General features: G+C 36.6%; 1 protein-coding gene across 1 annotated transcript in view; it reads left to right on the top strand.

The window, feature by feature from the left end:
• Window positions 1–20,573, top strand: part of MUC5AC (mucin 5AC, oligomeric mucus/gel-forming) — a 75,417-nt gene extending 54,844 nt beyond the window's left edge. The window contains exons 35-49 of the mRNA XM_087880386.1: window positions 39–222; window positions 2,508–2,709; window positions 5,342–5,520; window positions 6,282–6,351; window positions 8,796–8,890; window positions 10,056–10,087; window positions 10,940–11,120; window positions 11,832–11,936; window positions 13,125–13,165; window positions 13,749–13,862; window positions 14,002–14,100; window positions 14,870–14,995; window positions 17,530–17,581; window positions 18,300–18,414; window positions 19,199–20,573. Coding sequence (XP_087736512.1) covers window positions 39–222; window positions 2,508–2,709; window positions 5,342–5,520; window positions 6,282–6,351; window positions 8,796–8,890; window positions 10,056–10,087; window positions 10,940–11,120; window positions 11,832–11,936; window positions 13,125–13,165; window positions 13,749–13,862; window positions 14,002–14,100; window positions 14,870–14,995; window positions 17,530–17,581; window positions 18,300–18,414; window positions 19,199–19,466 — 1,863 coding nt within the window. The 3' untranslated portion in view covers window positions 19,467–20,573. The remainder of the gene's footprint in view (window positions 1–38; window positions 223–2,507; window positions 2,710–5,341; window positions 5,521–6,281; window positions 6,352–8,795; window positions 8,891–10,055; window positions 10,088–10,939; window positions 11,121–11,831; window positions 11,937–13,124; window positions 13,166–13,748; window positions 13,863–14,001; window positions 14,101–14,869; window positions 14,996–17,529; window positions 17,582–18,299; window positions 18,415–19,198) is intronic.
• The last annotated feature ends 3,519 nt before the right edge of the window (window positions 20,574–24,092 follow it).

The raw sequence follows: 24,092 nt of genomic DNA, 5'->3' as shown, positions 1-24,092 counted from the left end.
AAAATAGCTCTCTGATGCAAAATTATTCTTCTGTGCAGATCTATTTCAATGGGAAACTCATCAAGACAAGTTTCCAGAAAGATGGCATTTATATTTACACAATTGGTATTGATATGGTGGTTGAAATTTCTGAAATCGAAACTATTGTCACCTATAGTGGTACAATCTTCTCAGTAAAGCTTCCATTCAGCAAGTTTTACAACAACACTGAAGGACAATGTGGTAAGTAAAACAGTTTAATCCCATCAAAGCTTTTGTTATTCCATGAAATATTTGCAAACTCTTATACATTTAAAGTACTTGAAACAACACTTTATATATTTGCTCTTAGAAATATACTTGTTTCTCTAGTTAAACTATTTTCTTGCCAAAATGTCGCTTATTTTTCATTTCAGCCTGGATATTAGAACTTCTAATTACTGATATAAATAAAAATGGAAAAATATATCATTTGTCTGAAAGGAAAGGAAATTTTTTTCCAGGAGTATTCAGTAAAATAGCCTAGAAGCTTTAGAAGCAGTTCTACAGGGTGTTGTAGTTAACGAGACAAAAGCTGCCTTTTTCACTAACATGTGATAAAGAGTGCAAGTTCTCTTCCTATTTTCTCTCGAAAACCTTTTTCTCCTGCTTTTCTGTCAGCTCTTGCAAACAACTGCAGAACACCTTCTCTTGCTGCTAAGTATACTGTAGTACAGGGGTCTCTAATCTTGGCAACTTTAAGACTTGTAGATTTCAACTCCCAGAGTTCCTCAGCCAACAAAGCAAAGCTGTCTGAAGAACTCTGGAAGTTGAAGCCCACAAGTCTTAAAGTTGCCAAGGTTGGAGACCCCTGCTGTAGTATGTTTCAAAGTTCTGGTACCATCATTTTTTAAGTAGTGGTCTGTTGGCAGAAGAAAGTGCATGCTGTTTATTGAAATAGGGAAACTCAAGCTGGAGAGTGTTCCAACAGCATTGTGAAACTGAATAAAGAGCTAAAAAAAAAGATTGGATTTATGTTATCTGCTTTACCCAAGGGATAGATGGGGTTGAAAAAAAGTAATCCCTCTCACCCAGTGGTGGAATTCATTTTTTTTTTTTTACTACCAGTTCTGTCGGCGTGACTTGGTGGGCGTGGTTTGGGCATGGCAGGGGAAGGATACTGCAAAATCCCCATTCCCTCCCCACTCCTGGGGGAAGGATATTGCAAAATCCCCATTCCCTCCCCACTCCTGGAGAAGGATATTGCAAAATCTCCATTCCCACCCCACTCTGGGGCCAGCCAGAAGTGACATTTGCCGGTTCTCTGAGCTACTCAAAATTTCCGCTATCGGTTCTCCAGAACCTGCTGAATAGCACCCCTGCTCTCACCCCAGTGGGTGGTATTGTATGTACCTTCCTCAATATTAGGTCCGCTACTAGAGGCCTGGGAATTTGAAGGTACTGCACAGTATCTTAGCTGTTCTTAGCACCGCCCTCTTCTGGACCAAGAATTCTGATGTCATTCCTGGGATCTGTTGGAGCCACTCTCCAAGCTTAGGAGTCACAGCCCCAAGTACTCCTCCTACCACCACTGGGACCACTTTGGCCTTTCCTTTCCTCATCCTCTTTAGTTCCTCCTTCAGGTGCTGATACTTCTCCAGGTTTTCATACTCCTTCCTGATATTGTTGTCACTTGGCACCACTACATATATTACCAAAGTTGTCTTTTGGTCTACTACCATGATGTCTGATTAATTGGTCTTGTCTGGATCTGAAAATCCCACAGGATCTTATGGGTGTAAGATCTAATAACAGAAGGCTGTTATTCTCCTCAGCCTTCTGTGGAATCTCCCATCTGAACTTGAGAGTCTATACACTATACAGATGTTCCTGTACACAGTGCCAACTACTTGTTTGTGCCATTCAGTATATGCTGCTCCTGCTTGCATCGTACATCCTGCCCCTATCAGTAGTGCTGAGGTCTCTCTGCATAGTCTGTACTTCAGGTCCTGCCTAGTGAGGTAGACCCCTTCTTCTATGTATCTGGTGCTTGTCCCAAAGGTGCTTTTTCAGAGGCAATTGGTCTTCAGCTCAAGAAGCTTCTTGGATGAGAAGTGAAATGTTTTAAAGAAAAAAACCAGAAAGTCCAGTTGCCTCTTGAAAAAGCATCTTTGGAACAGCCATAACCTGGATGACTGAGAATCTCCATAGATATCTGGTGCTTAGTGCTTTAGTGCCTGTTCATGTGCTGCTATGATAACTACCACAGTGCTGTCTTTTAGTCCAGCTCTTTCCACCACTGGTTGGATTTCCCAATGTCTGCCACTTCAGCTATCTTTTGATAGTACAGCCCATGCAGGGTGTTACTTGCCATGGCACTTCCTCTGCTTGATCTTTCTTCCATATCTTCCTCTGCCTGAGTCACTAAACTATGTGGCCATTCTGATATTTTTACTTCTTCCATACTTGCAAGAAGTGTTGTCTGCTTAATTGGCCTGAGCTCACAAATGTTTTGTCCTCTACATATGTTTTCATGTTATTTTCCCCAGGTACTTGCACTAACAATATAAAAGATGAATGTCGCTTACCAAACGGTGAAGTAACAGATTGCCCCCACATGGCTCCCCATTGGAGAGTGCCTGATCCTAAAAAGAATTACTGCTTCGGACCAACACCATCTGCACCAACTGAAATTACACCTTTACCTGAAATATGTAGCACAGCTCCTCTCTGTTCCCTTATTTTGAATGAGTAAGATAGGAATTATTTTATATTTATTTTTGGCATCCAGTGAATATAGATACTACTAAAACTCTTGCTTCACTATCTTTAACCCAGCAGAACAACAGTTTTTGAACCAAGGTACCTCAAATGTGGTAACTTACAGAAGGCATACAAATTCCTGGACTCATGACTCCCGAGAGAATGAAATTGCAAAAATTGTGGCTGTTTCAGTGCTGCTGGGTTGCTGCTGCAGTCACATGATCTTAATTTTCAACATTCTATGACAGTTTCCCAGCCAGTCCTGCAATCCCTCTCTCCTTCCCTCTCCCACTGAGTAGTAGACTTTTATCTCTCTATTGGGAGGGCAGGAGAAGGGACATTTCTGATGTTCCCTGCCACATTTCCACAAGGAAACTCAATGATAAAACCGGTGGGAAGTCAAAGGTTGCCCTGGTTCGCACCTATTTTTTGCCCACTATTGGTCATTTTGTCCCAAGCTGGACTTTTCTGGTTTTTCTTTGAAGACGTTTCAACTCTCATCCAAGAAGCTTCTTCAGCTCTGACTAAATGGTGGGGAATGGAAGGATTTATACTCCTTGCAGACAGCTGGACATTTGCATTCTTTTAGCTGGTTGTTAAGATCACCTGGAGGTTTATCTGTATCATCACAGATTGGATGTGGAGCCTCCTTGGAACTGTTGAAAGGACTGTGTTGTAGAAACAGTTCAACAGTTCCATGAAGACTCCACATCAATTTGTACCACTCAGGTGACCCTGATGACACAGATAAACCTTCAGGTGACTTTAACGACCTGCTAAAAGAATGCAAATGTCCAGCTGTCTGCAAGGAATATAAATCCTTCTACTCCCCACCATTCAGTCAGAACTGAAGAAGCTTCTTGGATGAGAAGCGAAATGTCTTCAAAGAAAAACAAGGAAGTCCAATTGCCTCTTGAAAAAACACACCTTTGAGACAGCCATGACCTGGATGACTGAGAATCTCCATAGACATGTTGGTCATTTTGTTTCTCTGTTTAGGTGAGGAAATATTTCTGAGACTATGCCCAAACAGGATATTAAGAACAAAGATTTAGGAATATTCCAGTAGATTTTGAAGGCTTGTTGGAAGCTCCAGTAGCAGAGACAAATCCTGATTCTAAGCAGAAACCATTTTCACTCAAAGAATCCTGTTTATGGATTCTGACCAATATCCTCTGATGAACAGAAAATTCTCTCTCTCCTCGTCCCTCTGCTTCTCTCTCAACCAAATGCATTATCTTAGTCTACAAACTTGAGGGTGATACAATAGAAAATTATACCAAAATTTAGATCTCTGCAGTAATAAGTCTTGTTTGATGGGCCATACAGTGGAGCAGCCTTTCTCAACTAGAGTTATATGGGAGAAATTCTACAAAACAGTGTGTGTGTGAGTGAGGGGGGGAGGGAGGGAAGGACGGAGGGAGAGAGAGAGAGAGAGAGAGAACGTACAAAGCTAGCTTTAGATATAATTTTATGCAGAGTGTCCCTGACACCTGAAAATTATTTCAAGACTTCATCCAGGGTAGAAGATTTGAGAAAGGCTACAACAGAGTATAACACTGCTAGTCTATACAAACTGTTTGGTGAACAAGCATGGTTAAAATTAGATTTCACAAGAGCAGAGTTCTATAATGGACAGTTTGGCTCACATTCTAAACATTCTCACATTTCATTTAGCAAGCTTGGGATGGAAATGCAGGCATAACCTATCCAGCTGTGCCACTTTATATTCATATATCAAGCCCACAAGCAGAAAACTAGAAGAGAGGATAATCCAGCCTGATATCTAACCAGAAAAATCTATTTTCTAAGGATATTGCAGAGGGGTTTTTTTAGATAACTTTAGCTAGAATCCCTCAAGTCTTTCACCAGGATCCAATTTGGATGCAACTGTTAGTGGAACCAAGTCCTTACAAGGATCTAGAAAAAGATGTTCAAAATCCGAAAGAACATGTAAACTGTTTATGACAATATGTTAATAAGAAAAGACAATGCGTTTTTGTTTCCTGTAAGTTTGGGATAAAGATGGGAGCAAAGAAGGAGGAGTAGGAAGTTATAATAGGGATAAGCAGAAGTGGGCTGAACAGCACTTCTAAGAGTAAACATCTTTCAGTTGGGAAACTCAAACCAGCAACAACAAGGGGCAGGTTCGAATGATGCCTCCAATGATAAATAATGTACAAAAATGACAATCCTTCTCAAATGGTATTTCTCCCACAATTATAACACCTCCATGGTTGCTGATTAAAAAGTGTGCTCAAAAATGTGATATGAGTGGTAAGCATAGTGTAGTAAAATGTTCTTTAAATCCTTTCCATTCTGTTGGTTTAATGTACATTTGCAGAATCACTGAAAGTTCACAGAACTCCAGAAAACTGTCCTTTTATAATAGATAGATTTTGGAAAGATTTTATACCTGGAAAACCTCATAGTCTAATCCTTGTGGAAAGTTCTTTGGCACCAGAAATTCCACATTCTGACTTTTTAAAAAAAAATCATTCCCTTTCATTTTTCATTTAGAATAGTTCCATGATTTAAAAGAAACTTCAATTAAATGAGTAAATCAATTTGTACTTATTCAGAGATATTCATTTTACAAGTACTTTTTGTATGTTTGCAGCATCTTCTCTAAGTGCCATGAGATCATACCTCCGGATCCCTACTTCCGAGGCTGCATCTTTGATGCTTGCCATATGAAAAATATCTCCACGCAGTGTTCAGGATTAGAGATATATGCTTCTCTCTGTGCCTCTAAAGGTGTTTGTATCGATTGGCGAGGGAAGACCAATGATAAATGCCGTAAGTTCTGGGATATCAAGGCATCTTACTGTGTTTTCTTATTATATGATAATTCCTTCTTTCCTTCTTTTATATGATAATTCCTTCTTTACTCATTTTGAGCTTTTTAAATATATCTTCAGTGAGAATTTGGTGTGGCATTCAAAAAAGTGATACCGAGAGAAAGAGGGGTACTAGAAAGAAGTTCTGATTTATTTACCAATTAAACATTTTCTTAATAAACACAAGAATATTCAACTGCTATTCTTCCAGACAGACAATGTATTTCATTAAAAACTGTGATTTGAAAGAAATATGCCCAGTTTAAGGCACATTTATACAAAAAGTTGGTATGTGTGTTTGTGTGTGTATGAACAACGCCAAAATTATGTGAAAAATAACAGATGCATGTGGCTGGAATCATTGTTTATTTCTGTTTATTTAATTCAATTAACAATTTTTATAAGTTTATAATCATATAATTCTATTTTTATTAATTATTAATTATAATTATATAATCAAATAATTAATTACACTGTCCATCTCATCTAAATGACTCTAGTCTAGGCAGTTTGTAGCAGTACAAATGTTCATGCTGTTAATAAATGTTGTTATTGTTGTAGTTCCTGGGGTGTTTTATTTTTCTCCTTTTGTTCCCCATGTGTAAATAGAATAATGGATGGAAAGATAATGAGAAAAAAAGTTGTACTGAAACTTTTTTCCAAATGCAAAATGTATGAAAAATACATTTCTATATTATGATGAACATTTTTCTCTTATAGCCTTTAGCTGCCCTACAGATAAAGTATACGATCCATGTGGCCCCATCAATCCTCCCACCTGTGATAACAGGTAAGAAAAACTCAAAAGAGCTGTGAAAGTTTATAATTGTCATGATGAAATGAACAACATATGAAGTATGCATTTAAACTACATAAGTGGAATATTTTTTTTTATTACATTCAAAAAGAAGAATAAAGAAGCAGTTTTTCAGTGAAAATGAAAAGAATAACAAAAGGCTAAGAAAAGGGCAATAGAAAGAAAAATAAATAAGGAACTATTTGTACTCAGATTTAGTCAATTGCAAAGAGCTGCCTGAATTAACTATATTTCAGATCAAGCATAATAGAAAGGAACTACCTCCTGATATTGTACACTTACAAATTTCAGAGTAGGGTGATTAAATGGTAGAAATTGCTATAGTTTTGAATGTCTAATTATTTATGAGAAATCCTGAAGACCAACTGGACGGGGGGAGGGGGGCAAAGGTTATCTTTAGAAAGGGAGCAGGAAAACTACAGATTACTCAGTCTGAAAATGATACCAGAATGTTCTGGTGGCAGATCACAAAACGGCCAAACACCTTGAAACCAAAGCCATCATTACTAGAAGTTAGCATGGATTTGGTCAAGAGTAATTCTTGCCAGATTAAACCATTTTGAGTATGTTCAAAATGTATACCATTGGGTAACTTCTGTTGTTCAGTGCAGGACTCTTTATTTCAGCATATCATTTGACAAAGCAATACCTGATATTCTGATTAGCCAACTAGTTAAGATGTCATGTCATTAGCTGGAACTACAATTTGCTTTCTATCACTGCACTTTGAGCTCATCAGTAGTTCCTCATCAAAATAGAAGGTATCAAGCAGGATGCCAGTACCTTTCAAAGTTTTCATTAAAGATTTAGCGGAAGAAGACATTGTTATTAGATTTGCAGATGATATAAAACTAGCAAAACAATACCAAGAGGTTTGGAGAAGTGGGAGGAAACCGACAGAATGGAATTATATAGGAAAAATCACAAAATAAATCACTTTGAAAGAAGAAAGAATATGCCCAGAAATATAAAAGAGTTGCTCAGTTTAGAAAACCATGGATGAAAAACTAGTTGAATTGATCACAAATTGACTATGACTTAGCAATATGATGTGACTTTTGAAACACAATATAATGTTATTGCTGCATTGACGCAAACAAAATTTCTAGATCATGTGAAATAATTTTCTCCATTATGTAGACCCTCCCTTTGACTACTGTGTTCAGCTCTGGCATCACATTAGATCAGTTAAATTGGAATTGGGCAGAGATGTGGATAGACATGAGCAGTGGAATTGAACAGAGGATTAGAAACAAAAATTTAATGAGGAATGAAGGAACACAACGTATTTAACCTTGAGAAAAATGAATTGACTAGGAGACAAACGCTTGATTCAAGCCTTTATACAGAAGTCAGTCAGGCTTATTATCTATCATTTTTAAAGAACAAGAAACAAAACAATGGTTTTAATATATAGAAAGACTCCATGCTAGGAAAAGGATCTTGATAGTACGAGCACTTTGATAGTAGAACTGATCATCAAAGGAAATAGTAGGTTCAAGTATAGATCAAAGAGCCTTTTGTTGGGAATGCTTTAATTAGAGTTCTGCACAGAGCAGGGAATTTGATTCAAGAGCCTAAGTAGCCTCTTCTCACTTTATGATCTATGATGCTATTGTTATAATACGTTGTATACCTTTCCTCCCTCTGCAAAATCATATATATCCTCAAAGTTTGTTCCAAAGAGATGGGGAATCCTCTAGAGTACATTATGAGAACATAAGCAGAGAATAAAAATTCTCCTTTCCACTTTATCAGGAAAAATGTATTTTTCTTTGTTTTTTTAAAAGTTTTTTATTTTTTTATTTTTTGTAAAAATGTCAAATTAATGCATGAATAGTGTGGCACCTGGGCGCCATACATTCCAATACAAAGAAAACTGATCAGATTAAACATTGTTATTACATTCAATCAATTTATGTAATTCCCATAACAATACACATCTATATTAGGTTACAGTCTATCATTATTCAATTATTTCCACCTATTTTTCATTATTACTTTCATTTTATGAAATAAAAATGTAATACATTAATATTTCCTTTATTTCTATCACTTATTCTAGCTTTTAATCATATCACCCTGTATTTTTCTATAGATGGAAGAAAAATTCTATGGATTTATTTCAGTCATGGTTTCATAAATCATAAATTTTAACCTGTTAAAAATCAGTCTAGTGCCATGGATTTGAACCTCATGGACTTGAAACTCCTCTTTTATCATGACTAGTTCTCTCACAGGGAAGATAAAATGTGGATGATTAGTGGCAGTTACATCAACTTGAGCCATTTCAAAGAAAGTTGGGTTGACCTTATATAACCTCATTCCTTCATTCTTACTAGTTGCATACACTGTGTGGTTGTTCGTAATGTTGGGGTGCAGCTATTACTCTAATTTGTGCTTCTTTTTCATTGAAGTGGTCCTCCACAGACTGGAATAACAGAAGGTTGCTTCTGTAAAAATGGAACCAAACTCTTCAGTACCCACAGAGATATCTGTGTCTCTGATTGTGGTAAGTGTTCTTATTTAAGAAAAGGGGAGGATACCATAATGCAAAGGGACTGCTGGACAGACCAGCCAGCTAGATGTGATTTCAGTCATTTCCAGGAAAGAAGATCAGAAATTATTCACTGAAAGGAGATAATCACTTAAATAATAAAAGATGGATGGATCAAAACCCATATACCCAGCAACATGGACATGTGAAACATTTACCATAAAGAGGCCTGATCTAGATCTATCAACTGCAGTGCACAAAACTGAGTAAAAGATCTTGAAGATCATTTGTATTAATATGCAAGATGTATAAAAATATGGTCTTCTTTCACACAGAGATGGTTTTGTTCAACAGAGGATTTTTCCCCCTCCACAAATACATTCTAAAAAGTGTATGATAATCCCTCCATAAGTATCATTTACCAGTGGATCATCATCCTTACAGAATGAAGAACCTCTGTTATTATTTGCCCATGAAATCTACAAAATAACCGACAACTTTCCTTGTGCTATCTGAAGCTCAAGTTATCTGACATTCCTAGCATCTTCCTATTGATTGTTATCCAGGAGACAAAAGAAATTGCACTGGATTCCATACAGATTCCATACAGGCCTCAACAGTCAGTGGCCCTTTGCTTTCTAAACAAGTTACATGTCTATCCCTCCCATTAAATATGGCAGGAGAGGTAAGCTGTAGATCATAGGTCTTCAAACTTGGCAGGTTTAAGACTTGTGGACTTCAACTGTTGAAGTCCACAAGTCTTAAAAGTGCCAGGTTTGAAGACCTCTGCTGTAGAACCTATCAATTAAAAAAATGTCAGCTTGTGGGACCCAAGAAGTAGGCCTTCTCATGTGCTGCTCCTTCCATTTGGAACACAATTCCCCTTGAGAATAGAGCAGATCTGACCCTGCTAGCCTTTCTGAAGGCCCATGGATGTTTTCAGACATGGAGGTTAGTGTGTTAGAGGGAAACCTTAATATGTGTAATGCTTTCTCTAGACTGGTTTGATTTCTCAGCTGCTGCATGTATTGCTGTGTTTTATATAATGTTCTGTGTTGTTTTTAAATGTTATAAGCTACCTATAGTAAATAGTATAAAACATAATAAAATAGTATACATCAAATGATGAAACTTAGATGACCTTCAGTGCAAAATATCATACATATACATTTTTTTCCAGGTTGTACTGGACCAGATGGGTTACCCAAAGTGGTAAGTATTAAAGCTTTTATTATTTCATAAAATGTAAATGGGTGAAACTCTATGGGTAATAGGAGCTTCATGGAAAATATTTTTTTCAAGACTTTTTCAATATTTGGTGAGTTTTAATGAGGAAATAGGAAAAATTGCATCCATTGTCTCAGTGTCAAGTAGCAACAGGAAAACCCACTATACTAAGTGTGCACACTTTTGCTTATAAATCTCTCTTTCCCCCATATGTGACCAAATCCACTTCCCCAAATCAATGATGTATGGCAGCTGCAATGGAGGTGCTTAAGCACAACACAGAAATTTATACTGTATGTATGCATGTCTATATATGCATGTATATGTACAGCATATATGTATAGGTATGGGTACATATATATTTAAAGATAGATAGATAGAAGATCGATGATAGATAGATAGATAGATAGATAGATAGATAGATAGATAGATAGATAGATAGATAGATAGATAGATAGATAGATACCGTGTTTTCCCCAAAATAAGACCCTGTCTTATATTTTTTTTGAACCCTGAAATAAGCGCTTGGCCTTATTGCCATGTGCTCAAAAGCCCGATTGGGCTTATTATCAGGGGATGTCTTATTTTGGGGGAAACAGGGTAGATAGATAGATAGATAGATAGATAGATAGATAGATAGATAGATAGATAGATAGATAGATAGATAGATAGATAGATAGATAGATAGATAGATAGATAGATAGATAGATACATAGATACATAGATACATAGATACATAGATACATAGATACATAGATAGATAGATAGATAGATAGATAGATAGATAGATAGATAGATAGATAGATATAATATATTTAAAAATATCTCTTTTCACAGCCTGGAGAAACTTGGATTAGCAACTGCCAGAAATGTATTTGTGAGGAATATTCTCTTATGGTACAATGTATTGAAGAACCATGTCCTACCAAAGCTACTCCTGTGGAATGTTCTTTTGAAGGGTTTGTACCCATCACAATATTAACCCCTGAAGAAAAGTGCTGCCCTCAAAAACAGTGTGGTAAGTATAATTTTCACCAATATTGTACTGTAAATGACCCAAGCTAGCATGCCAGTTTTCATTTTGGAAACTCCCATTTGTTAGATTACAGTGGCTGCTTCAGTTTAACCAAGGCTCTGTATTATAAAATCATCTATTAGAGAAGTTAATCTGTCTGCTTTACAAATATTTGCTTTGAAATGAGATGGGCAGGAAAATAAACTTAGTAACAAATAAAATAATAAAATAATATAGGAGTACTTTAGAAGAGAATATATTTAGCTCCGGATTTGACTGTAGGGTCCTTGGTGCTCTTTAAGTTTGGTGTTTTTTTACCAAACTAAGTAACTTCCTCAGTATACTGTTGATGTTAACTATTTGATACTGAAACCTCTGTAAGAAAAACCCCAAGTTCAGAGACCACCAAGGACCCTATAGATGCACTTTCTAGTCTCTACAAGATCAAAAGCTAATACTTAGAGGATAGAGCTATGCTGTTGAGCAACTCACTGACAATTCTGTTTTGATAAAAATGAAGTTAAACCATTGCATCAGAAATTATAAAGACCACAGGTAAAATTTATGCTTAAATACACAATGTACTGGATTCACTATAACTTAATCCACTCTTTGATTTGCTCAAGATAAAGTGTAGACAAAGTGATGCTAATAAATATTAAAATGTATTAATCCACCCATTGCTCTTCCACCTTTTTATTTTTCATTCTGTAGTGTGCAACACTTCTCACTGTCCCGGGTCTGTTGAAACCTGTCCACTGGGATATGAATTAAAGAAGGAAAACTTGCCCGGAGATTGCTGCATTAACACCACTTGTGGTAAGAATTGGGCCATTTAAAAAAACAATTGCTGTGTTGCTTTAATATTCTCCCCTACCCCCATATTCTACTGCCTGCAAAAACGCAGAAAGTATATTCATCCTCTCTCATGGACAGCCATTTCAGAGGAGATCTCTTTTTGTGGGCTTTTTGTATTTCCTGGTGTAAGCTGATATTTGATCTACTCTTGCTCTGAGGATGGGCATTTTTAATTCCTTATACATGTCATTTCTGCTATTACCTTGTTAGCAGCATACAGTTTTAAAGGGACTGGTTCAGTGGTGGGTTGCTCCCAGTTCTGTCCGGTTCTTGAGAACTGGTAGTAAAAGTGGCGGGAGGCTCTGTCCACCCACCCTGATGTCATATTTAATTATCTACGCATGCACAGAAGGATGTGTACATGAGCAAAGTGAGCACGCACACATGCTCCCATTGTGAACCAGTAGTAAAGATAATTAAAATCCAGCCCTGGACTGGTTGTTTCTTCCACCTTTAAATCACACAAGGACTGTCCCAAATAAATTGACTGACCTTGCTGAAGGTGATTCTAGCAACGTTACTGAACGTTTCTGTCAAAGATGCTATTTGTACAAAATACATACAGATAAAAGTAGTCTATTCCCAATCTGTAAAAATATGTTCTACCCCATCTCTGCTTAATCTCTATTTTTTAAAACACTTTATCAACATTAACATTTGCAATTCAATGCATTATCATTCGTGTCATAGAAATAACTGTTCTTCTAAATGAAGCATTCGTTTTCATTGTCATTGGATCCCACTGCATATTGTTGTGTAACAGTAAGAAAAATGCAAATAGGTAAATTTCAACAGGGGTCTGAAACATATCTTGCAAAATTGCTTAAGCCATACTTGCTTGAAATAGTCAGTATCACAGCCCAGCATATATGGCGCCCACCGGGGAAAACTCTATTTGAGAGATGCATTGGGTAAGACCTAATGCTTTAGAATTCCCAAAGATTAAATTACTCAAGTTTCCTACTCCATACTATGTGCTAAATAAACACTTTTTTCTGTGTACTGCACAGAGTGTACTGCACACACTCTTAAAAGGAAATCTTTAAAGAGCAAATTGTATCATTTTATGTCATTTTTCCTTCTCGGTTAATTTGATCTGTTGAGAACAAATGCTAAGATTAATTATAATATTATCTTTGTGTCCCACAGTGAAAGTACCAGGCTGTGTTGTCGATGGAAAATTCTACAGTGTAAGTAATTTTCATTAAAATAAAGAATAGCACCACTTAAACAACTAATTCAAGTCCAATGTTAACAGTGATTTTCCTATAGGAGACCATTTTTGCTTCTCTAGTTTGCTAAAGATTTTCAGGGATGACAATGGTAAAATTCTTCCTTTTTGAAAATACAAAAGCTTGCTCTTATTTGCATTTGTTCTCAACCTTATCATTATTTATTTCATGTTTCTATCTTGTTCAACAAATGGAGTTCCCTTGTAGAAATACCACGAAATTAAAAACATTATGCAATCCATGGTTAAGCAAAAACCACAACGTACACCAGGATGAAATCATTTATCAGTATTAAGAACAAGAACAAAAGCAGTTATAAAAAAGCACTCAAAATCACAGGAAGACCATAATAAAAATGAGAACTTTTTAAAAAATAATAATAAAAAAAAGATCTTCACCTGACATCTTAAAGATTAAAACAGAAGTATCAAGCATGATGGCTCTTTCTGAGGAGCAGATCACAAGCAGATTGATTGTAGTAGTTCCAGGTATGAAATTAGGTTAGAATTATTTATTACTTTTCACTTTTCTCTTTCTTCAGCCTGGGGCAGTCGTACCAAGAGGATTATGCGAATCATGCAAATGCTCTGAAAAAGAAGATCTAGAAAACAACGTGGAGTGTGTTTCTAAAACATGTGACCAAAGATGCCCTCTGGTAAGCCCCATTGTTCTTTTTTAAAAACAAGAAAAATCCATGGCTTTCAAACTCTCTGAATCTATCCATCTACTCACTATTTATTAAAAAAAAAGATTTACGATTTTATGATTTTTTTCCCCATTTTTCTGAACTACAGGGTCACAAATACCAGGAAGTACCTGGACAATGCTGTGGCCAATGTATGCAGATTGCTTGTGTTCTGACATTGGGTTCCTCTCCTACCCAAGTGATCAAGGTAACTTACAATTTTGCTAACTCCACTGTTCAACAAATTCACATTTAATCCACTCTTGTGGATTTTATAATCTTTTTTTGTGGCAGTTGCTAAGCAAACACCAGGATCATTAGCGAACCAGTTGTTTGCTATGCACCATTTTTTTGCCGAAAAAATAGAAATAAATGCCAGCTTTTGGCAAAACCATCATAAAATGCAGTCACATGAGTGCAGGATGCTGCAAATGGCCATGTATGTAGGCCAGTTGCCAAACACCTGAAGTGCAGTCATATAATTGCGGGGGAGGCCCAGCCATTGTAACTTTGAATGCCAATCATTAGTAGCTTTTGAGAGTGCATTGTAACTTTGAATGGTCACTAAGTGCCCAGCTGTAAATTGAGAACTACCTGTAGTGAGTTTGGATTGGGTACATCCCTTTTTCAGGATTCCCTGGATGGGCAACCATAACTTAACCCCAGACCAAGCTTCCATTGTTGGTGGGAATGCCAAGTCAACTGTTATCATCAAACTACATATGCGCCAATTTAACAAATCACATTCAGCATAAGTTGAGGAATGCTAGGACCCATCCAGTTGCTGTATCCCTCAGCCATCCAAAATTTTCACTTCTATTGTTTCACATTTTGAGGACACCTCTAATTGAACTGCATGCCAGCCTCCACCCCATTCCCACTTCTGTTCTCTGAGAAATTAAGGAATTGATGATCATGAATTATTTTTATGTTATCTTCTAAAATAAATAAATAACTACAATTGTCGCTATTTTCAGCCAGGAGAAATTTGGTACCCACCAGGAAACAATTGTACTTCATACGAATGTGATCTTATTGACAACCAATATATTACTGTCACTATCAAGAAAACTTGCCTTCAATGGGATCCAACCTGCCCGCCTGTAAGTTTCACTGATTGAACAGTCTTTGTTTTTTCATATTTGGTTCTATGTGATGAAAGTGGGTTTTATCAAAAGATTAAGTTGGAATTAATTGGGTTTATTATGGAAGGTTTACAACAGAACTGTATCAGTTGACTTTAAGCAAAAGCTTCAGCCATCATCTGACATTCTGTTGCTAAAATACAATGTGATCTAAACAGCTCTATAAAACTGTAAAATAATTGGCTGCCATTGTTAGTAGTACTCAGCTTTAGCGCACTAAAGGAGACTATATATTCAAAGCAAAGTGAATACTGAGATAGAGAATTAGTGAGAATGCTTCTGTTGTTGTTTCATATATAATATTTATAGAAGAAGTAGATGCATCAAGATATATAATATTCTTTTAGGACTCTTGCCCAAATATTGTTGTTTGGCTTTTGTTTGTATTGAAGTTCTATTCTTCTAGCTAAATTAAACCAGTTAGCCATGCCTGACCACACTTATAACTGGATCATAAGCTTTCTAACAGACAGAAAGCAGCAGGTGAAGCTAGGCAGAATCACCTCAGATACTTGTGCAATTAGCACAGGGGCCCCCAGGGCTGTGTGCCCTCTCTCTACTTCTCTTCTCTCTCTATACCAATGACTGCATCTCAAAGGATCTCTCTCTCTTTTTTAAAAAAGTTTTTTTAAAAGTTTTTTATTAAATATACAGTTAAAAACATTGGACATAGTGCGACTTTTCTGGTTCAAACATTTCCATCAAATTTTACTTTGCAACAAATACAATTCATATTTGATATATAAATATGTACAGTCTATCAAAATTCAGACACATAAATCTCTTCGTCTGTAAAAATTACTTTCAATACCATTACAATTCCTACCTATCACATAATACTAACATAATAATTTTCCAACTCTCAACTTATCAATATTTCTTTATCGAGACATTCCTCCTCTTCTCCAACCATTGATACATATTATTCCACATTTACATATTAAAGTACTGAAGTTTGCAGACCAACAGTGATTGGTCTCACTACGCCAACTAGAACTACTCCAACTTCAGTCTGACCTAAGCATAGTACATAAAATTATCTGCCACAATGTCCTTCCTGTCAATGACTACTTTAGCTTCAACCACAACAATATACAAGCAAATAATAGATACAAACTCGAGGTAAACTGTTCCAAATTAGACTGCAGAAAATACAACTTCAGTAACAGAGTAGTCAATGTCTGGAATGCACTACCTGACTCTGTAGTTTCTTCCCCAAACTCCCCAAACTTTAACCTTAAACTGTCTACTGTTGACCTTATCCCATTCCTAAGAGGTCTGTAAGGGGCGTGCATAAGTGCACCAGCATGCCTACTGTCCCTGTCCTAATATTCCTTTTTACTTACTCTTTTCATGTATTCAAATTATGTTTATACTTTTACCTGTTATCTTATATATGCTTGACAAATAAACTTATCATTATGATTATGATTTGAGACAACGACAGATCTGCATACAGATGGGAAGTTGAACAACTAGCCTTCTGATGCAGCTGGAACAGTCTTGAACTGAACACACTTAAAACTGTAGAAATGATAGTAGATTTTAGGAGAAGTCCTCCTACATTACCACCAGTCACAATGCTAGACAACGCAGTAGCAACCTTCAAGTTTCTAGGTTCTACAATATCTCAAAACTTAAAATGAATACCTAACATCAAATATGTCATTAAAAAAGCACAACAAAGAAGGTTCTTCCTGAGCCAACTCAAAAAGCTCAGGCTGCCCAAGGAGCTGCTGACACAGTTCTACAGAGGAATTATTGAGTCTGTCCTCTGAACCTCTATAACTGTCTGGTTTGGCTCTGCAACCAATCAAGACAAACATAGACTTAAACAGATAATTAGAACTGCAGAAAAAACAGTTACTACCAGCCTGCCTTCCATTAAGGATCTGTATACTGCACAAGACAAAAAGAGGGCTGTGAAAATATCTATAGATCCCCTCACATCCTAGACATAAATTGTTTCAACTTCTACCCTCAAAACAATGCTATAGGGCATCTCATGTCAGAGCAACTAAACACAAGGACAATTTTCTCCCTATGCCATCACCCTGCTAAACAACTAATTCCCACAACATTGTCAAACTATCCAGAAAGGCAGCATTAACTCCATTATTCTCATCTTCCCTATTTCCTATCTCCTTATCTTCTTATGGCTATAACTTTGTTGCTTGCATCTTATGATTTGTATTGTTTACTTAGTATCCTAGCATGATTTCTGTTGATTGCTTATTCAGTATCCATGACTATCACTAAGGCGTTGTATTTAATGTTTTATGATGAATGTATTTTTACAATGACTATGATAAAGATCTATCACTATAGCTGCATGTACACTGAGAGTTTATGCACCAGAGACAAATTCCTTGTGTGTCTAATCACACTTGGCCAATAAAGAATTCTAATTCTAATCCTATATGATACACCTATGGGGAGAAATGATGGTTTTAACATCATAAATTAAAGTCTGAAATATTTTATTTTTATAGGAATATGTGAAACCCGCTGATGATGGGTGTTGCAAGAAATGCGAACCTCCAAGTAAGTTATGCAAATTATATTAGCATAAATAAAAAAATTCAGATTTGTATTAGCGATAAAGCCATTTTTTGTGTGTTGCTATAAATTGTACCATAGCCTTTCAGACATCACTGGACTTCAATTCTATTCAAGCCCACTTATTATAGTTGGTGGGCAAAGTTGCTAGGATTTATAGCCACACAATTCTCTACAGAAGCAAATTGACATGGTTATCATCACTTGTCACATACATGCACACATTATACAGGTAATCCTTGACTTACAGCAGTTAATTTAGTGACTGTTCAAAGTTAAAACAGCACTGAAAAGGTGACTTATGACCATTTTTCACATTTACGACTGTTACAGCATCACATGATCAAAATTAGGACACTTAGCAGTTGGTTCATATTTATGACAGTTGAGGTCCTGTGATCACCTTTTGTGACCTTCTGACAAGCAATGTCAATAGGGAAGCCAGATTCACTTAACAACTGTGTTACTAACTTAAAAACTGCAGTGATTCACTTAATAACTGTGGAAAGAAAGATTGTAAAGTGGGGCAAAATTACAACTGTCTTGCTTAGCAACAGAAAGTTTGGGCTCAATTGTGGTCATAAGTTGAGGACTACCTGTACGTGTACGCTTTCTTTTATTTTTTGTTTGTTTGTTTTATGTTTGTGATCAGAGACTCAAGGATTTTTTTTTTTTACTGTTTCTCTTTTCTTCCGCTCTCAAGGGATAGAATTCTGTGCACCAATAAACATCACCAAAACAATAAAATACAATGGCTGTGAATCTTCTTCACCTATTGAAGTAACATACTGTGAAGGCCAATGTGACAGTTTTTCAAAGTAAGTAACCTTGAATTTTATTGCATCTTCGGTAGCTCATTGTGAAACAACTGTTTAAAAAATCTTCATATGCCACGAGATATAAATGCAAAGAAACTATCCAAGATCTGGTTCTTAGGATATCTGCAAAGTAGTCCAGATGCCATTTTAATTTCAACTTTCAACATTTGAAATGGAAGTTCAGCTAAGACTCAATTCCATTGCTGGTGCATTGCCCAGCATCTTAAATTATTCCAAATGAAGATGAAATTCTATTTAAGGTTGTTTTAGATGGATCGGGGTGCAGGCCTAGCTCCCATTCCTTGAGGGAAAAAATTGGCAGATGATCAACAAATGGGAGATGTGGTGTCTGGCAGATATCAAAGGAAAGGTAGAAGCAAGCAGGTGAGTGAGAGGAGAGAGTGCCAACAAATAACAAGGAGGAGGGAAGAAAAATGCTAAAATGGCCCATCAACTGTAAGGACCTCAAAACTGATTCCATTGATAGAGATACCATAGGTCAGGGGTCTCCAATGTTGGCAACTTTAAGACTTGTGGACTTCAAATCCCAGAATTCCTCAGCCCTTCATGCTGTGTGAGGAATTCTGGGAGCTGAATCCACAAGTCATAGAGTTGTCAAAGTTGGGGACCCCTACTGTTGGTTATAATGTTTTGACTGTCCAACACTATGCAAAATGGCATTGAAAAGACAAAAATCTGATGAAACCAAATAATGGTTGGTGAAGGGTCGCAGACTTCATCCTGCAGCAGCTCATCTCAATCTCAATTTGCTTTCACCATTCAGGTATTCATATAAGGCAAACATGATGAATCATACATGCACCTGTTGTCAAGAGCAAAAGACTACGAAGAAGCAAGTGACCTTGATTTGCCCCGATGGTTTAACCATGGATTATTCTTACCTCTATGTTGACAAGTGTGAGTGTGTCAAGAGTGAATGCAACATTTGGCCCACACCTGCTCCACAAAAATTGTCCAGCTTCCCACCACAGCAGCAGGAGCAGCAGCAGCAGCAGCAGCAGCAGCAGGAGGAGCAGCAGAAGAAGCAGTAAGAATAAAAACTGCAGCAGGAATGAAAGGGACGCTCAGGACCAGTCTAAACATTTCCAAAAAGTGACCCAGAATTGAATAAAAATTAAAATGTAATAAAATGTAAAAGTTATGCTCAAGCAACATTCAACCAAATATTTCCTCTATCTACTCTTCAAGGAAAGATTTTCTCTTCTGCATACCAAGCATTTTGAAATGTCCTGACTTTTTTTTGGGGTGCAGACTCAACTGAGACTATATGAGGGTTTTTTTTTTTTTTTTTTTAACAAACAAACTTGGAGATGGAGGGGAAGAGGCTTGGTGTCAATAATTGGAGTTGGGGGTGAAGAAATAAAAAAGATGTATTGGTTTGGTTTGGGATCTTCTCTTGAGAAGTGACAATTCCTGCATTAAGTGACAGGTAGTACTATTTTAATTAAGACTGGTGGAGTTTTTAGCACTAGCTGACAGAAGCCAGACAATATCTGGAAACTGAGTAGGATTTTGATCCAATTCATCTCTGTTGCATGTGACAAAAACATTGGTTGGTATTTGCTAAAATGGGAAGCATAGCTCTCAGTTCTCTGACATAATTTTTCTTACTGTGCTTCCAAATTCCTTTTTCTACAAACTTCATTTTTTCCCCCTATTCTTTCCAAATATGAGACAGGCTATATAATGATGTGAGATTCTTTGTAGATTTATTACTATTGCAAGAAGGAAAAAAAACATGAAGTGTGGCTGCTGCTGAAGAAGACTGTTTACATGATACCATCAGCATAGTAGTTGTATGAGGATCGAGATTATTTTTGTAATTGTTTACAGAATGAACTAACATAAGTATATGCACACCAAAAGGTAATTGGAGAATTTTTGTAAACCAAAGTAATAAATAACAGTAATATAACTTAGAATTTCTCTTCTAAGTTAGTGAATTGTTTTCAAACATCTAATTACTATTTATTTGTTTCCAGAAAAATATATTTTCAGGGATATTTTCTTCTGAATAAATGCTCTACTGTCTGTCAACTAATGCCTGGTTGAGGGAAATTTTCATCTTTTTTATAGTTGTTATTTGTTGCTCAACAACAGCTAAATGATTAATAAAATTTACAACATTTTGCAAGGGATATGCTTCTTGTATGTGTGTCAACTGCACAATAACATAACACATCAGTATCTCATTTAACTTCATTAGTAACATTCTTTAAGTAGCCAAAGAACACATTTGTTCACATAACAACATTATTCCTATTGTCTCATTAATAATTCTATTTTGCATTGCTTAATATGGAAATTACCATCATCCCCCCAACTTCTGTGCTGCCTCATTGGAGTGGTGGGTAGGGGACGGGGTTGTTCCTGAGAGAGACAAGCAAAGAACACAAGGAATGTATTCCAAGAGTACAAGTAATGCTCAATTTACAGCTATAATTGAGCCAGAATTACAGCTGTAAGTCATTACAGTTATTAAATGGGTAACCATGTGACTGTTTGCAGGATTCATTCAGTGAACACCCTACATTCATTAAGCAAATCTATTTTACTCAATTGGCATTTTTTCCCTGAAAACTGGAAATAAATGCCAAAAAAACCAACAAAAAACATCAAAAATTGTCATCATGTGACTGGAAGCTACTGCAAACTCTGTAAACGTGAGCCAAATGTGAGCCAATTGCCAAGCATCCAAAATCTGATCACATGATCAGGTTGGAGGATGTGATTGATGGAACTGCAAAATTGTGTCGTAAATACCTTTTGGGGAATCTATTATAATCTCAAACAATTGCTAAGCGACCAGTCATTAAGCAAGGACTACCTGTACATACTCTCAATGAAGATCATCCCAGATGCCCAGCTAAAGTAAGCAGGCACCAACATTGAGCAGCATTGATATAGGAAGATGCCAGAGGCAGATGATCACTTTAGCAATAGCAATAGCAATAGCACTTAGACTTATATACCGCTTCATAGTGCTTTACAGCCCTCTCTAAGCAGTTTACAGAGTCACCATATTGCCTCCAACAATCTAGGTCCTCATTTTACCGACCTCGGAAGGATGGAAGGCTGAGTCAACCTTGAGCCCAGTGGGATTCAATCTGCCAAACTGCTGGCAACTGGTGATCAGCAGACGTAGCCTGCAGTACTGCACTCTAACCACTGTGCCACCACTGGGTCTCTTTAGTGATAATGGCAAAGGCTTCAATTCATATTGCATGGGAAGTCAGAGATAAATCCCTCCTGTATTTTAACAAGAAAACCATATGGATAGAAATTTTATTCCATTAATCAATTTTATATGATCACCTGTCTCATTGAAGGTGATTGATAATATAGTGCCAAATGATGGGCCCTCCGGTTGGATGGTGCTCATATGCTACTGAGGAAGAGCAGTGGATCTTTCACTAGTAGCAATAGCACTCAGACTTACCATTTCATAGTGCTTCACAGCACTACAACAATCTGGGTCCTCATTTTACTGACCTCGGAGGGATGGAAGGCTGAGTCAACCTTGAACCACTCAGAGTCGAACTCCTGGAGTAAGCAGTGAGTTAGCCTGCAGTATTGCATTCTAACTACTGCACCACCACGGCTCAGTGGTTATGACATGGCTAGATTAAAACCTTCGGGACATCTAGGGACTGAAGCTGCCACACAGGAAAAGAAAATCTGAAGCAGCAAAGACAGAATTATACTAGGAACATGAAATGTAAGAATTATAGGAAAGCTCAGTACGGTGAAAGATGAAATGAAACGATTACAAATTGACATATTAGGCACCAGCAAATTGAGAGGGACTGAGATGGGACACTTTCAGTCAGAAGATTACACTCTTTATTACCCAGCACATGAAAAACAAAGAAGAAACCGTCTTGCTTTTATGGTGAGAAAGGATATAGCAAGAACAGTATTAGGCTACAACACAATCAGTGATGAAATAATATTGATTCAACTTTGTGGACGATCCTTTCATATGATGATCAATCAATGTAGAAGTAATCAACCTCTTTTTCTTCTACATCAGTGAAATCAATAGAACATGCAAGCAAGATGTGCTGTTTGTGATTGGAAACTGGAGTGCCAAAGTTGGAAATATGAAAGAGGAAAATATAGTTGGATTGTGTGGTTTAGGAAATCAAAATGAAGCAGGAGGCTGACTTATCCATTTCTGCCACTGCAAAGATTTCTTCATAGCTAACAAGATCTTTGAACAACCAAAATGATGCCTCTAGATATGGACATCACTAAATTTAATACATAGAAATCAAATTGATTATATTGTTGCTAAGAGGAGGAGGAAGAGCTCAATTATAGCAGCAAGGCATGGCCAGGAACTGATCACAAATTGCTTATGTGCAAATTCCAGGTTAAGCTAAAGAACATATATCCACCATTTTCAAAGAGAACATTAAGAATAGCTCTGAAGTCTTGCACTTCATTGATAGAGAACCAGAGGAATTCTAAAATGAACTCAAAGAAGGGTTGTTGTTGTTTTTTGGTTTTAAAAAACAAACTTTATTAAATTTAAAAAGATAAAATTATATAAAACATTCACAACCTTAAAATAAAATCAACAAAACTAATCACAACAAACAAACTATACAGTATATATGTAATATATATAAGTACAAATATACACAGTGACTTATTTCCTCTTTTATCTTAATGACGGTGTATAATTATTACTTTTAATTTCTTACTAAATTTTAACTTTTCCGTTGGTTTATCCACTCATACCAACTATCCCATACCTTAAAGTACCGTGAGTCTTCCTTGTCTTTCAATTTCAACGTTAGTCTATCCATTTCTGCACATGTATAAATTTTTTGAATTATTTGCTGCTCTGTTGGCAATTGATCTGTTTTCCAGACTTGTGCTAGGGCTAACCTAGCCGCCGTGATTATATGTAATGTTAGGTACCGAACTCAAAGAAGTTTTTAAGAATGAATGTGAAAAGAGACTGTCAAAAAAGAAAAGAAAAAAAAGCAAACCTGTCAGAACCATGGGAATTGCCAAGAAGAGAAGAAAAGTCAAAGCCAAGAAAAACCAAAACCTCAGAAAGGAACTTAAGGGGTTTCAGAGAGCTGTTAAAAGAAACAAGAAACTGTATTACAGCAACATCTCTAAAGACATTGAAGATGAAAACAGACATGGAAAACAGAAGTCTTTCAAAAGATCTCTGAACTCAGAAAAAGTTCCAGCCTTGAACTAAAAGATGCCAATGGACAAGTAGTAGCAAATTCTAAGGAGACCAGAGGAAGATGGAAGGAATATAATGAACATTACACAGTAGAGATATCAATATCTAAGATACCTTAGATTAGAAGATCTTTTTCACTTACAGGAATGTCTAGTACTAAAAGATGAAATTAAATCTACCTTCTAGTCATTGCCAAGTTAGAAGGTTATAGGAACTGATGGAATACTCACTGAAATATGGCAAGCAGCAGAAGAAGAACCGGTCAAGATTCTAACCAAGCTATTCTAGCAACTCTGAATAATGGCACAGTGGCCAATTGCTGGAATAGGTTAACCTACATTCCAATATAAAAAGGGGGCTTAACAAAGTGTATAAACTATTGTACAATATCCTTCATTGCCACTGTATGGAGAGAACTTTGCAAAACAGAAATGGCTCCAGTTCAGCA

Source organism: Pantherophis guttatus, chromosome 1 (genome assembly GCF_059756535.1).
Source record: "Pantherophis guttatus breed Tessera chromosome 1, ASM5975653v1, whole genome shotgun sequence".
NCBI lineage: Eukaryota > Metazoa > Chordata > Lepidosauria > Squamata > Colubridae > Pantherophis > Pantherophis guttatus.
This window is presented reverse-complemented; position numbering and strand designations above follow the sequence as displayed.